The sequence below is a fragment of the Oenanthe melanoleuca genome, chromosome 1A (assembly GCF_029582105.1).
Source record: "Oenanthe melanoleuca isolate GR-GAL-2019-014 chromosome 1A, OMel1.0, whole genome shotgun sequence".
Taxonomy (NCBI): domain Eukaryota; kingdom Metazoa; phylum Chordata; class Aves; order Passeriformes; family Muscicapidae; genus Oenanthe; species Oenanthe melanoleuca.
In genome coordinates, this window is record NC_079334.1 from 5095397 (window position 1) to 5112175 (window position 16779).

The 16779-nt window shown below is 44.0% G+C and overlaps 2 protein-coding genes across 2 annotated transcripts in view; one reads left to right on the top strand and one right to left on the bottom strand.

The window, feature by feature from the left end:
• Positions 1 to 13941, top strand: part of BRAF (B-Raf proto-oncogene, serine/threonine kinase) — an 81610-nt gene extending 67669 nt beyond the window's left edge. The window contains exon 19 of the mRNA XM_056511287.1: positions 5343 to 13941. Within this exon, the coding sequence (XP_056367262.1) occupies positions 5343 to 5365 (23 nt within the window). The 3' untranslated portion in view covers positions 5366 to 13941. The remainder of the gene's footprint in view (positions 1 to 5342) is intronic.
• A 662-nt stretch (positions 13942 to 14603) lies between these two features.
• On the bottom strand, positions 14604 to 15717 carry NDUFB2 (NADH:ubiquinone oxidoreductase subunit B2). Its single transcript, XM_056511300.1, has 4 exons — positions 15594 to 15717; positions 15358 to 15502; positions 15197 to 15281; positions 14604 to 14686 (listed from the first exon to the last, which is right to left on the bottom strand). The coding sequence occupies exons 1-3, from the start codon at positions 15665 to 15667 to the stop codon at positions 15207 to 15209; spliced, it is 294 nt and encodes a 97-aa protein (XP_056367275.1). The 5' UTR covers positions 15668 to 15717; the 3' UTR covers positions 14604 to 14686; positions 15197 to 15206.
• Between the last annotated feature and the right edge of the window lie 1062 nt (positions 15718 to 16779).

Consider the following 16779-nt stretch of genomic DNA (forward strand, 5'->3'; position numbering starts at 1 on the left):
TCTGTGTTGGTAATGAGAGCCCTGGGGACAGCTGCCACAAGGAGAACTGTAATGTCATGTAAGAGACATGGGAAAAGTTACTTCAAAACAAGCAAAGATCTTCTTAAGGTCATCAGGTGTCACTTTTGCCTAGTTTATTGATTGGAATTAGCTACTCAGGAGTGTATTTGATTTGAATCTACTCAAGCTGTGCTGGTCTGTTGTTTTGGGGGTTTGGGGTTTTTTTTACTTCATTTGAGGTCATTATATTTGAGCAATAAGCTTTAGAGTCTTCATTTAGTAATGCTTATTCATGTGGGAAAGATAAACTTAGCTTCAAGGCTGAACACAGTCAAAACTTTATTGTGATCAGCAGAAGTGAGCAGATACAACACAGAATCCAAAGAAAGCCCTGACTGAAAAACATGTGACTCTTATCTTGAAAGTGGAAGCTTAAATTAGTACAGTTTAGGGAATATCTCTTACTGCAGAAGAGTGGTGAATGGGTCAAGAGTTTTTTATGTTAAATTTTTCTCTAAGTATTTCTCTAAGTATTCTGACCTGATATAGTTTACACCATCTCCAAATGTTCTGTTACAATGCAACACAGAAGAAATTCTGAATCTGCTTTTGCCAAGCTGCAAGGCTATTACTGATAATGGTGCCTTCAATTAGTACAGATTTCAAAATTTATAAAAGCATTTTAATCTCAAGCATGACCAAATGCTTTCAGAGGAAAAATGCTGCTAACACCCATAATAGGAAAAGAAGATTTGAAAAAGCAGTTTTGTTCATGGAAGTCAGTGTTATAACACAAATTTTGTTAAGATGAAAGGTGTTAATTATTTTAATATTGTTAAGAATGCACTGAACATGCTGCTCTTCAGTGACAAATTGATTTTTTCACTTCCACATAAAAGCTGCTAGTTTGACTTGGCAGAAGTGAATCAGTTGAACTAGATATCTAACTGGGAACGTTGGACACCTTACCTGCCAGCTCACTTTGGAAACTGTATTTTTCTCTGGAGCATTGCTCTGGAACAAGTGCATCAGAGTAGTGGTTCAGGTTGTATCAGTCTTTAATGTCAGATATGAAAAAAGATGTACAGCCAGTGTTCTTGCATGTTTTGATATGAGTTCTGTGGTTTTACTTGGTTTAAACTGTTGAACTGTTAATTTTCACAGATTACTCTGCATTGGAAGCAAGCTATTGCTGCTCTTGTTAGGACTTGAAAGGCCAGGAGTGTTCCTGGTGCCTTCTGATTTACACACTCATGGAGAAGTTTGCCTGATGTTTGCAATATGATTTTGAAATAGATCAGGAATTCCAAAATGTTTTGGTTTACTGCTATCTGGCAACTGAGCCTTTTAAAATGGGAAGCAGATTTAGAGAGCTTGAAGAGATGTAGGCAATTTTTACATTTTCTGGATGGATTATAATGATCTTTTTGGCTTCTGCTGTTGGAATAATTTGGGAACTAACTTTTCTCCTTTTCTTATTCAAGAAAATTTAGCTGTTGAGATCTCTCTCTATAGAAATAGTTACAGAGGACAAAAATTTTTATTGTTTTAGAAAATCTATTTCCCATCTTCCTGGTAGATTCACCTCATTTTGGCAGGCTTATCTTGAAATGAAAACAGAGCTTAAGTGTTATTTTCCTCTCTCATTCTTTATTTTGTGTTTCTGTTTTAGCAGTGATGAGGAAAGTTTCCAAAGCTGTGGGGTGTGGTATTCAGTACAGAGCAAAGAGGATGCTACTGGGTTTCCTGCAGAATCTGGAAATGGAGCATCCCACACAGAAAAGTCTCACCCACACAGGGAGTTACAGGGAGTGCAGAACTATCACCATTGCCCTGCCCAGGCTTATTCTTGTTCAGGTCTGCCAGATCAGCTCAAACCAGTTATCCTTGGAGTATTGTTATCCTTCTTTCACAGATTGTTCATCTGTGCTATCAGAGCTACAGTTATGGGGGGGAAAGTGCTGCCATCCTTAGAGACATTTGGCCCCATTTCCTGCTGTATGGTCAGTGCATTCTTCCTGTGTCACCTGTTCTTACTGAGTGTTTTGGGTTCCATGGCCATAATGTGATTTTAGCTTCTCACTAAACATTTTATGAAGCCTAAAAGGAGGCTGCTTTGTGGATCATTAACTTTATCTGACAGAGAGGCATTTAGAGGCCTCATTTCTGCTAATGCTGCTTCAGTGGGATTTTGGAGTATCTGTGGGATGAAGGTGCCTAACTACACCTGTGGATTTGAGTTCTCAAAGGTGCAGCTCAGCTGTATTGTTTAGAAACAGATACCTGTTGCTTCAGAAAACATGCCTGTAGGATCGTAGGCTTTTCTGAAGGAGTAATTTATATTAAATGAGATGCTTTTTTATTTTACTTCCCTACATATCAGTACAGAAACAAAATCTTGGTCCTTCAATATATTCCAAATTTTTACTTATCCAGTGGATAGTATCCATACAGAAGATCAGCACAAGATCCAACAGAAAACTACCTCCTTTTTTTTCCTGTGTCTGTGAATGCAAACCAGGCAAGGTGTTGGAATCTGATTTGTCCCTATGATAAATCAGTCTCTGCTTCAGTAGGTAAGGCTGGCACAGTCCTGGAAGGGAACCATTCTTCTCCTTCTGATTCTTCTGAGAAACATGGCACCTACCCCAGGATAAGGGGAACAGTTAAGGTGATAGGTGTATACATTAGTAACCTTGTGAATTCAGGTAGCTTACAAATTTGTGAGAGTACAGAATTGTAGCTGCATCTTAAATCCTTCCAGGAATCAGGGGCAGCAGGTTCACTCAGAACATGCCTTTGTTATTACATTGTTTGGAGGCAACATGAAAGATCTTGATCATCTTTTTAGTGCAGATTTTTTGAAAGTGTGCATTTAAAATAGTTTCACTTGCTCTGCATGAGATAAGCATGAAAAGACTGGTAGCTGACTTTAAGAGGAGTTTTTAAGAAGTGTGTGCTTTCAGATGTTCTCTGTCCTTTGGAAAGAAGTGGCTTTGCTTCCAGTCAAAGCAAATATCTGCAGTTCTGCTTGATAAAAAGCACCTCAGATGTCTGGCTCATAGTGGATATAAATATCTGGGGTTTTTATTGTAGCAAGTTGCTAAGCATGTGGTTTCATTGCTTGATGTGGATGGGTATAGCCATGCACTTATACCTAGGGAAAGCTGTTACTGGCAACTGCAATTTCTACGTGTTCAACCAACATAATCCCCTTATTAGATGACCATGCTACCTATTTTAGTCTCCTATTGATTTGAGATCAGATTAACACTGGAATTTTGAAAGGGAGATTTAGCATTAGCTTGTCAAAGAAAATATGTTTGTTAAGGTTTTGTTCAAATGGCAGGCAAGTCTGAAAATTACCTTTTTAAGGCTACCATTCTAGCTCAGATAATTCTTTATTTCTGGTCCTGTTTTTCCATTGCTCTTTGCCAATTAAAGGCCCTGGTTTTTTTATGAAATCCCTATATGACTGTTAAAATCTGAATTATTACCAGAAATAGGCAGAAGGACAAGATGAGTAATGAGGGAACAATCTCCTTTTTTATAAATTGGTCCTTAATCACCAGTTTAGAAAGGCAGACTGAAAAATAAATTAAATAGAGCATATTTTGAAAGTGTAGCTAAGCATAAATGTCACTTAAAAATTGGCCTCACAGGCAATTCTTGTGACTTTTTTGTCCTTCTCTTAAAAGAAAACATGTACAAAACTTGAGGTGTTTCTAGAAGATACTGTGAAGAGAGTTGGGAGGTCAGTGAACTGTAGCAGAAAAAAGCAAGAAAAATATTATCCAATATAGAGCAAGAGTTTCATCTGGTGGTAGAACTAGTAAAATTAGATCCATCATGAAGCTTTTATTCTATTGTTGTTATAACTTAAGCCTGCCACCACAGTCTGTAAAGACACAGCTCTCTGTGCCACCCTTACTTTGGACTTCTGGTGTACTCCCTTCTCATTTCCTAGGAGAGACAGAGACCTTTTTCCCTGCTTTCTTCAAATTCCTTAGAACTGGGTCACCTGTTCCTCACAGGCCTTTAGATGCTTTTTCTTCCACCTCCTAGTGCAGAGAACTTTTTGGTTCTCCTTTTTGTAGAGCAAGACATTGCACAGAATTAACACTATAAGCCTAGAATTCTATTTGCATGGCTGTTTCTGTTTTGTTTCTAGTATTCAGAATAAGAATCTTGAGAAAAAAACAAAGCCAGCAATACAGTCACTCTTGAAAAGATGGAAGGACACCAGATAGGGAGCAGTTGTTTGAGTGTAATGGCATTCAAAACACTTGTGTTGAACAGAACAAAGGCTCTCTTGTGCCTGCTTATCACTCTTTCAGTATTAGGAGAGCTCTGAGAAGTGCTGTCAAGAAAGTGGCATAAACTAACCCAAAATGCATAGGAAACCCAACATGAGGAAGTTATATGTATATTTCTTTGCTCTTTCTCCTGAATCCTTTTGATTATGCTTAATTAGACACCCCTCACTAAAAGTCCTATAGAATACAATTTCTTTGTGGGTGGGAAATTTTTTCTTGCTAAAGTATAAGATTAGGAAGATTAATATCTTAGACTTAGCTTCTGTTCAGTCAAACTCCTGAAAGACTTTGGGCAGCAATTTTACTCTGTGCCATAGTTGCATCCCCTCAGAAGTGAGACTACAAGTCTGTCTCACAGCATGGTGACACTAAATGAATTATGTAGGATTTCAGGGTGAAAGCACTGCATATAATTATTTTTTATTCCATAATTCTGAAGGAAGTATGGAATTGCTTTATTTGTTATGCTCCCTGTTAGTGAGGCCTGATTTCTAGTATGGGATTGAGTAGACATTCTCTCCATTCTTTTATTTCTGTCAGTGGGTTGCTAAGTTGATCTCTAAACCAAATCCTAACACTCTGTAACACTGGTTTTCTATTCAGGCACTTTACTGTATATAGTCTTTAAAGGGTAATGGATGTCTCATCTCTTTGTTATTCAAGTAGTTTTACAACAGAACTGCAGTTGGATGCATTTATTGAACTGGTGCTTCTCAGGAGGACATATGTGCAATAAGCAATTTAAAGTAAAATTAAGCTGACACATTTAATTTTCAAATGCATGATGAATTAGACTTTGCTTGAACTTTCACCTTCTTGGGAATAATGGGTATGGCTTGCTTTCAAGAAATCCTTTGTTGGTTAAATATGCTGGGTCTGTATTCAATGTTCTCTCACTGTGTATTCTCTTGTGCTTTAATTTTAACAGTTTGCATTTTTTAACATCTTTTATATTCAGTCTGATGTTCAACTAGTCTAGTAACTGAAATCACCTTTTTAAACCAAGCTCTTGTCCTCCCTCTACAGGAGAATTTGCAGCGTTCAAGTAGCCACAGCACCATGGCAGCACCCACTCTGTTATTTAAGTCTTGTGTTCCTACAGTTTCTTAACATCAAAACTCCATTCTGCTCCACAAAACCTAAAGTAATCTAGAAAAGATATCCATAAGCTTAAAAAGTGGAGCAGAATGGAACCACCAGTCCAACACAATGGGAAAAAGTACCTTTTTGGGAACCAGAATCCTCTGCTGCCAGTGTTTCTCCTTCAACACAAACCAGCACGTGCATTTGGAGAGCTGCAGTGGCTGCCTGGGCCGTTGGCATCATTGCCAGGAGAGAGGAGAGGGCACTCGTGGTGTGACTGTGGTGCTGGGCGCAGGGGATGGAGCTGCTGCTGCTGCAGTTCAGGAGATTTGCTTTGGATGGTCTGCCACGGCTTCCTCCTCTAACAGTGTAACCATCAGAGGCTGAACGTCTGATGAGTGCTCATTGCAGTGACTCATTCTCCATTCTGATCCTGTTTGTTTCCTGGTGTACCTGTGGGCAGTATCCCCTTTTCACTGTATTGCAGTGTCAGACACCTCAAGCTGTCTGTGTCACTGGGGTTTATTCCTTTAGAATTAAAGTGTGGGGCAGTGGGAGCTGGAAATGTTATTCTGAAGGAAAAGGGGATGCTGCCACACCTTTTTTTCAGATTTACTTTACCACTTCTTAAAAAGAACAAACAACAACCACCATCCTTTTCCTTTTCCAGTATTGTCTTGGTGTGTGCATATACAACATCTTTTTGAAGGGTTAGGTCGATCCTTCTTTTGTTGGTCCAGCAACAAACTGAAGTTTAAAAAAAATGTAGCGAGATTGTCCTCTCTTTTATTTTTTTTGTATCATATGATACAATGTATTTATCAGAGATGCTACTGCTGCATCTAAAGTCTGTAGAAATCCTGATACAGACTGTGAATGGTGTATGTACCTACTTTAAAAGTTTTATTTTAAACGAGGGTGCAGGTTAATGCCAGGTACCTTACCAATATGTAATGTTTTCATAAATGAGGAAAAAAGTTCTCAGGTTGAATTGAATACAAATACAATCCCCCCCTAGAATTAGACATTCCAAAAATTATGTTTTGGTACTTTCAAGAGCTTTTTTTAAAGGATTTTTATCCTGTTAACTAAACGTCCTCTGATAAGTATGTGTGTAAATGTGGAGCATCTTGTTCCAATGGCAAGTTGTTAGATCAAAACAAAGCGGTACTTGCTGGATCCACACTGACTGCTCCTCCTCTCATTGCTTTCCTCCCTGGCACTCTTCCCTCCTCTTTGTCTTCCCCTCCTGTACACTTTGCAAACTAGGATGAAGGTGGCGGTGTTTCCATTAGAGTGCTTTGTTTTCCTGTCCTCCAGTCCTGGTTTTCAAATGATTAGTGGCTTTTTGACATGTTACCCAGTCAGGGAAAACAACTCATCGAGTTCTGCACATCATTTACCTCTAGTAGAATATCTCGTGCTGTGATCTGCTTGCAGAGTTCTCTGGTATGTGGTATTACCTGTAAATTATTTGTACAGAGGCAAGGCAGACCACACTGGAAAGAAGCTCAAGCTCAGACAGAAGTTTCCAGAATTTGATTGGTATCAGCCCTGTACCACTCCAGGTGAGGCAGGAGAACTGACCCTTCCTGTAGCAGGGAGGTTCTTGCTTGGGAGGAGGAGGGGAGTGCTGAAGAAAATTATAACAAATAAATGAAGGAGTTAAATGTGTGTGAATGTGGTGTCCATGCTAAATGTGGATGTGAGTGAGGGTGCTGTCCTTCCCTCCCTGGGGAAAATTGGACTGTTCCTGTCTGCAGAAGGTTGCTCCCAGGTGAAGGGAGAAAAGCACATGGGAAGTAGAAGGTGCTTTTAATACCCTGGAATATTGCAGTGTTGCTGGTAGTCTGTTACATTTGTCAGTAAATATTTACTGGGACTGTAGGGACCGGACTGATCTGAAGTGGGAATTAAAACTGAAATACTGTGTATTCTTATTAATTCCACAAACATTAGCAAGTTAGCAATAGTGAATGACTTAATAGTCACTACAAGAATGAAGTGATTCATGTTGGTACATGAACAGAATTGATTTTGTGTACAGGACACATTTTAAAAACGAAGGAAAAAAAAAAGCACAAATTTTTTTCTTGTCTACTGTGGGTCTTCAGATGCTGTAAGGTTTTTTTCCTTAGTGAGATTGGCAGGAATTTTAAAGGTAGCAATAGCCACTTTGCAGTGTGGAGAAGCTGATGCAGAGCAGTGGTGTGCAGAGTGCTCCCTGGTGATCATCTGGGGCCAGAGCTGAGGGGTGGAGGGAGCCTGGGGCTGTGGTGGCAGCAGGCAGGTGAGAGCATTTACCAGATACAGGCTCCTAGAGGGGGAAGGAGTCACTGCTGCTCCTTTCACCCTGTGCTTGGCTCCAGCCCCCTTGTGGGCTGTGGTTCCATTTGTACATGTCAGGGCTGCTGAGGTAAAGGTTCTCTCAAAAGAAGCTGTTAACAGAGCAAGTATGGACAGGTGGTTCAACACTCATTTGTTTCACAGAGCTTGTTAAAAGCTCCCATTTCCTTCCACAAAGTCATGCTGGTCAGAGAGTCTCTGTTAGGAACTTCATTCTGTCTTTGCTTTAAATGAATTTGGTGAAGATTCATTACCCATTAATCTACAATATGCTTCTTGAGCCCATAGGAAAAGCACAAGGAAAATTGCTATCCTTGTCCATGCAAAGCACTTTATAAGTAACACATGATCTCTGGGGGTTTTTTAATAGGGATTTGTTTGTTTGTAGTTTTGTTTTTCTTTTTTTGTTTCTGGTTTTGTTGTTTTGTTTTTGTTTTTTTTTCCTTGAGGAATGTGCAAGTTGTTTGGCTGCTGTTTAGAGAAGTCCTTTCAGGATGCATTTCTACTGGTTTTCTTGTTTGTTTCCCTCCAGATAGCTGTAGTAATGTGTGTTTTTCTGTAAGAGTTCCCAGGTAATGCTCATGCAAAACTTCAGAAGAAATGTGTTTGTAAATAATTTGGATTACTTTTGGTTTTATCTTTTCCTTCAGGAGTTTTTCTGGATGTCTTGCATGCCGTCAGAACCAGTCTTAAAGATGCCCTCTAGATGTTTAGTGAATGGGAAAACAAGAATAGATGAGACATGAGTGCTCTCTGTAGCAGAGGGATGAAGGAAGTAAACTGAAATGACCAATACATTGATGCCATGTTACCCCAAATTCCTTAAGCTTCTTCATGGTGTCCCAACCAGAGGCACATGCCATGGTATGGAAATGTGAGTACATAATTCATGTGCACATGTTGGGACAAACACCTGCAGAGTCACACTGCTTCTTTTAGCTCTGTAGTATCTTGTACTTCATAATCATTTGCAAAAGTACCAGTATCCAGGCCCAGCTATTAATGCTTTTATCAACCAGGCACAGACCTTCCCTCTGCCTTTCCTTTTCCATACAGGTAACAGAGGCCTGTTTCCTATTACACCTTCCTGCTCTGTATGTGGTTGTTTCCCCTGGCATATTTGCCAGAACTGCAACATCATGGTGGAGCTCAAACCAAAAGGCAGGAATACAGAGGCTAGATTACTTTGAAAGTAAGTTCTGTTAGTTAAGTTCTACATAGCCCTAGATACAATTACCTCTAGTTTTTGTTGGTTTTTTTTTTGTTTTTGTTTTTTTTTTCCTAAACTCATGCAGGTCATTAAATGAATCCACTTCTGCTTTTTATGCTTACCTAAAATAGTCTTTTCTTGTACTTGAATGCTCTAGCAGCTGATGTAGAATGTTTGAGAACAAACACTGCCATTTTACCATGGTGTCTTGGCATTACTTGGATTAGTATGTGCTCATTAGAAGCAGAATTTGGCCTTTGTGATGTAAAATGAGTGAAATTCTGATTGTTGATAAATACCATGACTTTCCATAAATGCCCAAACTGGGGGAAAAAGTACCCTAAGATCAGGCACAAAAAGTTTTTATTCTGTGTTTGCCTGGTGGTGTAAATGCATCCAGCATTTTACAGAAGGCTGAGGAAAGCCAGATCCCCAGACACCTCACAAACAAGTACAAATTGAAGCTTTGATATCTGGAGGGATTTAAATAAATTTAGGGAAGGAGCATGTAGACATTTCACACTTTTGCAGCCTCTAGATTTCATTCCCTTCTTGACTGTGGATGTGTAGTACAAACTCTTCATAGTACTGGTGTACTGGACAACAAGGTGTCCTCTGTTGCTAAAATGTACCACCAGGAGCACAGTGGGACAGGGAAAGCTTCTAGGTACAGTCAAGGTAAAAAGCAGCTGCATGAGTGGGCTCTTAGGGCATCACTGTGAAGGTGCTGAGTGTTCTGATTTTCTGTGAGGCATTTTTCATAAAAGTTTGTTTCATAAGCTTTGTTTACTGCAGCCTTGTTACTGTGCATTTGCACTTGGTGTTTGTTTTGGCATGCATTTGAAATACCTTTCTTCTCTGCTTCATTACTTCATACCAACTCCATACCCACCATGTGAAGTTTAGCAAGGGCAAGTGCTGGATTCTGCACAGGGTGGGTAACCCTGGTTGTGTGCATAGGGAGGGATGAGAGGCTGGAGAGCACAAACAGACCTGGGGATCCTGGTCCATGGCAAGTTGAACATGAGCCAACAGTTCCCTGGCAGCCAGGAGGAACATCCCTGTCCTGGGGTGCATCAGGGACAGCATCAGCCAGGCAAGGGAGGGATTGTCCTGCTCTGCTCTGCAATGAGGTGACCTCACCTCGAGTGCTGGGGACAGTTTTGGGTGCCACAGTGTAAGAAAGACTCCTACTATTAGACTATTAGTAATAAGCTATTAGAGAGTGTCCAGAGGAGGGCCATGAGGATGGTGAAGGGTGTGGAGGGGAAGCTGTATGAGCAGCAGCTGAGGTCTCTTGGTGTGCTCAGCCTGGAGGAGACTGAGGGGTGACCTCACAGCAGGTACAGCTTCCTCATGAGGGAAAGAGGAGGGGCAGACACTGCTTTGTGTGACAGTGATAGGACCCAGGGGAATGGCCTGAAGTTGCATCAGGGGATGTTTAGGTTGGGTATCAGGAAAAGGTTCTTCATCCAGAGGGTGATCAGACACTGGGACAGGCTCCCCAGGGCAGTGGTCACAGCACCAAGCCTGACAGAGCTTAGGAAGCATTTGGACAATGCTCTCAGGCACATGGGGTAAGGTTTTATTCTTGGGGTGCCCTGTGCAGGGCCAGGAGTTGGACTTTGACCCTTGTGGGTCCCTTCCAACTCAGCATATTCTAGGATGCTTACATAATGACCTGTGATTCTTAATAAACTATTAGAAGGGCAGAGCCAGGTTGTTAAAATGAAAAAGTTTGCATTTAAGTTTCAAAGATGCTAACACAGAAGCTACTAAATCAGCACCATGACAGCAGTAACTATGAACCTGTGGAAGGAGAAAGCTTTAAAAGCTGCAGAATACTGACTACACCAAGAGTGAATTCAGATGAAAAACAATTTCTCTCTTTTGTTTGAGGAGAGAGCTACCAAGACCCTCTGTTCAATGGTTTACATAGGGATCCCTCAAAACAGTTTTTGTAGTTCGCCAAATGATCATGTGCCTTTGCAACCTTAAAAAGTACAACAGAATGTAAACCAGGTGCTTTGTAACTAGAGCAGTGTCTTTGGTTTACATCTGCTGCAGTGGTTTTGTATATAGATATCCCTGTAGGTAGGTAGTTGGGAATTGGTCAACTCCTGTGAAGGAGTAAGGAGGGCTGAGAGCATTCCCCAGAATACTTACTAGCATTTCAAAGCTAAGAATTAAAGGACACTGAATTCAGTTACAGTAAACCTGCTGCTTGAAATCTGCTCTGTCAACAGGTAATGAGGTTCATTTAACTTAAAACCAGGCAAGCCCTCCTCCCCTTCCAAGGACACAGGGATCTTGTTAAAGTTACACTCTCATAGCAGAATGAGATGGTAGGTAAAGAATGAGAGCTAGATGAGGAGAAACTGATGGCTAGCTCTCATGTCACCAGGGTTCACATATATCAGGCCATACAATTAGTTCCTTGTCCCAGAAGATGCAGTAAGTTTTGTTTCTGGAATGTCAGCAGGTTCCCTCAGTTCTTCCCTGGGCCTCTTGCAGTTGCTGTTCAGTGATCACATCTGGTGTTGCACATTAACTGTGGGAGATGGTAGGTGTCTTGTCAGCTGAGGGACAGCCAGTAGGTGAGAATTTAATTTGTTCAAATTTCAGACTGGTTATGTAGACTTCTGGCAGCACCTACATATCAGTGTCATATTGAACCTACCTGTCCATGAAGGACAAAATAATGGGTTTGGATATTAGTGCTTTTTCAGATCTTTTCCTTTTCTTCCCTGGGGCAGGACTTTTGGCATAACTGTAACTTATGAAGTTATGTCTAAATGCACAGTTCATATGAAATACCAGACCAATTTTAATTTGGGTTTGTTCTTTTAGAAAACAAAGTATGAAAATTTTACTTATGTTCCAGGAACTATCTGGAATCCTTCTACCTAGCCCAAATTCTGCACTAGAAGTACATGTGATGGTTATTTTATCTCTTGTTTTTTTGTTTTCTTTTCTTTTTGGGTTTGTTTTGTCTTTTTTGTTTCATTTAGTGACTTCTAAACTACCTAATATTTGTTTCATAGCATCCAGCAGCAGTGTGTTTAGCTCACCCAGCCTCCTCAAGAGCCAACAGTGGCCTGTCTGGTCATTTTGTCTAGTTTGTCATGTTTGCAGCAGCTGTACTTTAGAATAAGCCTTGTGTGATACTTACTTTTGAGCAAGTAAACCACAAAAAATAACTGTTTTCTTTTTTGGTTGTTTATTTGAGTTTGGAAAATGGTCAGGTTTTGTTTTCATAAATAGCATTCTGTGTTGCATTTGTGTGTTCACCCTTGTTGAAGAGAAAATCCATCTGTGTGTTTGGGAGTTCAGTGGAACATTAGGAGAAGAAATGAAGCCCATCATCTGGGCAAGGATGTTTGATCTAGGGGGAAAAATGGACCAAACTTGGGTGTTGGGTTATTTGGGGATGGTGGGGGGTTGTGAGGGCATAATTTAAATTAACTCTGTCTAAAATAAAGTGTAAGTGCAATAAATGTGCTTTTTTATTCAAAGCTGTGAACCTTTTAGGGGGAAAAAAAATACAAAAAAAAAAAAAATCAACCAAAAAAAAAAAAAGCACATCATTCTTTCATGAGCCTTGTGTCCTACCTGCCTCCCCTTCCTCCCCCTCTCCACACTTCTCAACTGACAGAAACCTGACAGTGGCCAACTTGCATGTGTTGGCAACCCAAATTAACATTGCTGTTCTGATCTCCTTGTTGGGATTGGGGTAAGTCCTACCCCCTACTTCATTCCTACTCTTGAGATCTTGGGATCCAGTACTGCCCTGTGCCACTAGAGCAGGGTGTGCCACTGCCTGGGATGCACAAGCCAGCCCGTGTGCTCTGTGGTCATCCTGACTCCAAGGGCAGAGCTCCTCCTGGCCCTCCCTTCCAGGTGTAACCCTCCTCCCCAGCTCACCAGGGTGTAGTGAAGGGTGCCCCGGGCTGGGCAGTGACATTATCCTTGAGCAATTGCAAAAGCAATCAGCCGTCAGCTGCCTAATGGGATCCCTCTCTCCCTGCCCCAACACATGCAGGCTGGCCACTGTTGCCTTCTGTGACTCTGCCTTGTTTTGCAGGAGCAGGTGTAGGTGTGTGTAACCTGTTGTGCATTACTTGCACTGTCTCTCTTTCTTACTTGAGCACAGGCTGCTTTTCCTAGATTAGGAAAGGGGCACAGGTCTCCTGAGCTTCCCAGGAGAGCACGATGCATTGAGCAGTGACAGAAGGGGTAGCACTCACTGGTTGGACCCTCTGGGGGAGTAGGAGGACTGGCTTGTTTAAAGTTTATAGATACCCAGATCTATATCCTTTAAACTTTATTATTTTTATATATAGTCAAGACAATGGCATTACCTCATAATACAGAGGCTTGTTTATGAGAGGCAAAGTACGTAGTAAGGAGAGGAAAGGGAAATTTATATACAGATCTGATTTGTTTGTTTGTTCCTTAGTGCAATGAAATGTATGTCCCACCACTTTATACTCTGTGCTAACACATTCCTTTCAGCTGTGTTCTTTTTTTTTTTTTTTTTTTTTTGACCACCAGAGGTTTGCAAGGGGCTTATGACTGCAAAGTAGAAGGTCCAGTCTGGTTACTTAAAAAAAACAACCCATTGTGTTAGTAGATTTCCATAGCTGCTTTTTAAAATCTACAATGGAGTAATTGTTTTGAAACTTGTATTTATTTTTAAATTCATAACAAAATGTTTATTTTTGGTTTCCTGTTACGTAGGTCATGGCAACTCCCCTTTGTTCCTTCTCAAGTTTCCCCTGTAATTGCCAATACAACTTATTTTTCTTGTTTGTTCCTTCTCCCTTTACTTTTGTTGTCCCTTCATTTGTACTTCAGAGTTTTTCTCATGTAAATTTGTACAATGGGAAATATTGTCCAGTTTGGTTAGAGAGCATGGAGACTTAAAACATATTAAAATTTGATAGCTGAATTCAGATTGAATAAAACTATTTCAGTGTAAAGTTATTTAAAGAACTCTGTATTATATGAAAGGCAAAAAGTTCTATGTACTTGATGTGAATATGAGAATACTGCTATAATAAAGATTGACTGCATGGAAAAGTCTGAAGGAGACTGTTTATTGTGTCATGCATGACTCCTCTCCATGAAGCTGGAGGGGTGCAACTCAGGTGGTTAAGGGGAGTGAAAAAGTTACTTTAGGGGTATAACTCTGGAAGGGAAGGAGTAGGAAGAAAATAAAACCAAGGGCCTCCTGCAATGTAATCCCTCTCTCTTCATCTTCCTTAAGCTGGATCACTGCCTCCTTGACTGCTGTGCTGAGCCCTTTTTACACATTTTTACCTTTTTTGTTCTGAACTTTGATATACCCAAGGGAATTCTCCTTCATCCTCGGAAAAGCCTGGCACCAACTGCTCTGGGTTCTCTTCTGGGTAAATTCTCCTGCTTCTATGGCAATTTCCCCTCACCTCTTCATTTGTTATTTGGCAGTGCCTTTATTGATAAGACTGTTACCTGCCCTGCACTCATGGACCTTATTTCTTGGAGCAAACATGTTCTCCATCAAGCAGGCACTACAGAAGCTTATATGTACTCAAGTACCACAACTTCAAAGCTGTCATGGTCATTTTCCAAAAATTCTACTTAAAATAGAAAAAGTACAGTTCAGCTTAGATTTTGTTTACAGTTTTATTGACATAAGGACCCAGGAGCCAAAGATTTGGTTCCAGGGGCCCCAGTTAGTTCCAGGAACCTGAAAGTAACAGAAGAAAAACCTGAGAACCTTTTCACTCATCTTTTTTCCACCATGCAGAGCAGAAGGACCTCCTCAATACTGCTTTTACCAGTAGTTGAAGATTTTGGTATAAAGCTGTGATGTGTGACACAACAGCTATAAAAAGATTTGGTAATTAAAGAACTGGAAACAAACAAAAGCTGCAAACGTTTAAGGGGACATATGGACAGATCTCTAGAAACAGAGCCTGTCTTCGAAGTTAGATAAGGCTGGGTCTATAGAACAGCACGAAGAAAATAATTTAGAACTGGTACCAGGTAAGCTAGAACTCATAACAAACTCGGTTGTTACAGTGCAGGTTTATATCGCCAAAACGGAGCTACTTGGTCTCAGGCAACCCAGACGGGTGTGTGAAGTGAGCAATGCAGAGATTGTGCAGGTTTCCCCTGGGCAGTGTCCCTGGGCCCCTGCAGCGGGACCAGCCGGGCACGGAGCCCGGGGCCGTGTGAGGGGCGACGGGAGCCGTACCGGTGTGCAGCTATTCCTCATCGTCCGGAGGGATGCCGAGCTCCTCGTCCGTCCAGGCCGAAGGGTCGGGATACGGGAAGTGTCCCTGGGAGAGAGGCTGGTCACAGCCCGGCCGGGGCCCGGCCCGCGCCCCCCGCCCCCGGCCGCCGCGCCGGCCTCACCAGCACCATTTCCGAGTTGTGCCAGAACTGCCAGAGGATCCAGAACCACATGAAGCCGCTCAGCACCTCGCCTCGAATCACTTGCGCCCGCGTCAGCTCCGGGAACTGCCGGTAGCGCGGCGGGATGTGCACCCCGCCGCCCGCGCTGCAACACAGCACGGCCCCGCTTCACTCCGGGCCCCGCCGGCCCCGGCCCCGGCCCCGTTCCGCCCCGCCGCCCGGCCCGCCCCGCTCACCGCCGCCGCCCGGGCACGGCGGCCCCGGCCCGCAGCAGCCGCCCCGCCGCCCGGCCCAGCGCCGCCACCACCATGGCCGAGCCCAATGTCACCCGCACCGCGCAGCAACCGGCCCGCCGATTGGAGCCGCGGCGCCTTCCGGGGCGGGGACAGCCCGGGGAGCCGGGGAGGCGGGGAAGGGAGGGGACCCGGGGCACTGAGGGATCCCGGGGAGCCGGGGAGCCGGGAGAGGGAGGGGACCCGGGGCACTGAGGGATCCCGGGACACCGGGGAGGCGGGAGAGGGAGGGGACCCAGGGCACTGACAGATCCCGGGGCACCGGGGAGCCGGGAGAGGGAGGGGACCCGGGGCACTGAGGGATCCCGGGACCCCGGGGAGCCGGGAGAGGGAGGGGACCCGGGCACTGACAGATCCCGGGGCACCGGGGAGCCGGGAGAGGGAGGGGACCCGGGCACTGACAGATCCCGGGGAGCCGGCAGAGGGAGGGGACCCGGGGCACTGAGGGATCCCGGGGAGCCGGGAGAGGGAGGGATCTCGGGGCACCGAGAGATCCCGGGGAGCCGGCAGAGGGAGGGGACCCGGGGCACTGAGGGATCCCGGGGCACGGACACAGCACGCACTGCCCTCGCACATTGCCCCCTCACTGCCTTCAGCACCTCGGAGCGCTGAGGCGGCACCGAGAACGGATTCGCCATGAGTTCCCCCAAAAGTTGGCGTCGACCACGGGGGGCGCAGAGCGGGGCGACCTCCCCAGCCTTTTTGGAGGGGCGGGGGGACAACACGGCTCCAGCTGCTGGCGTTTAAGGAAGTGGCAAAGGCAGTCCCCCTGTCCCAGCCTGGGCGGTCCAGCACAGGCAGTGCGGTTGCGGAGCAACGGGGCACGGGCGGCGTCCGGCGGCGCTTCCCGCTGTGGCGGATCCGGGACGCGGGACTCGCCCTCAGAGCCGGGTCGCGGGACTCGACCTCGGGGAAGGGGTGAGGGACTCGCCCTCAGGGCAGAGATGCGAGACTCGCCCTCAGGGCCGGGATGCGGGACTCGCCCTCAGGGCAGAGATGCGGGACTCGCCCTCAGGGCAGAGATGCGGGACTCGCTCTCAGGGCCGGGATGCGGGACTCGCCCTCAGGGCAGAGATGCGGGACTCGCCCTCAGGGCCGGGTGCGGGACTCGCTCTCAGGGCCGGGTGCG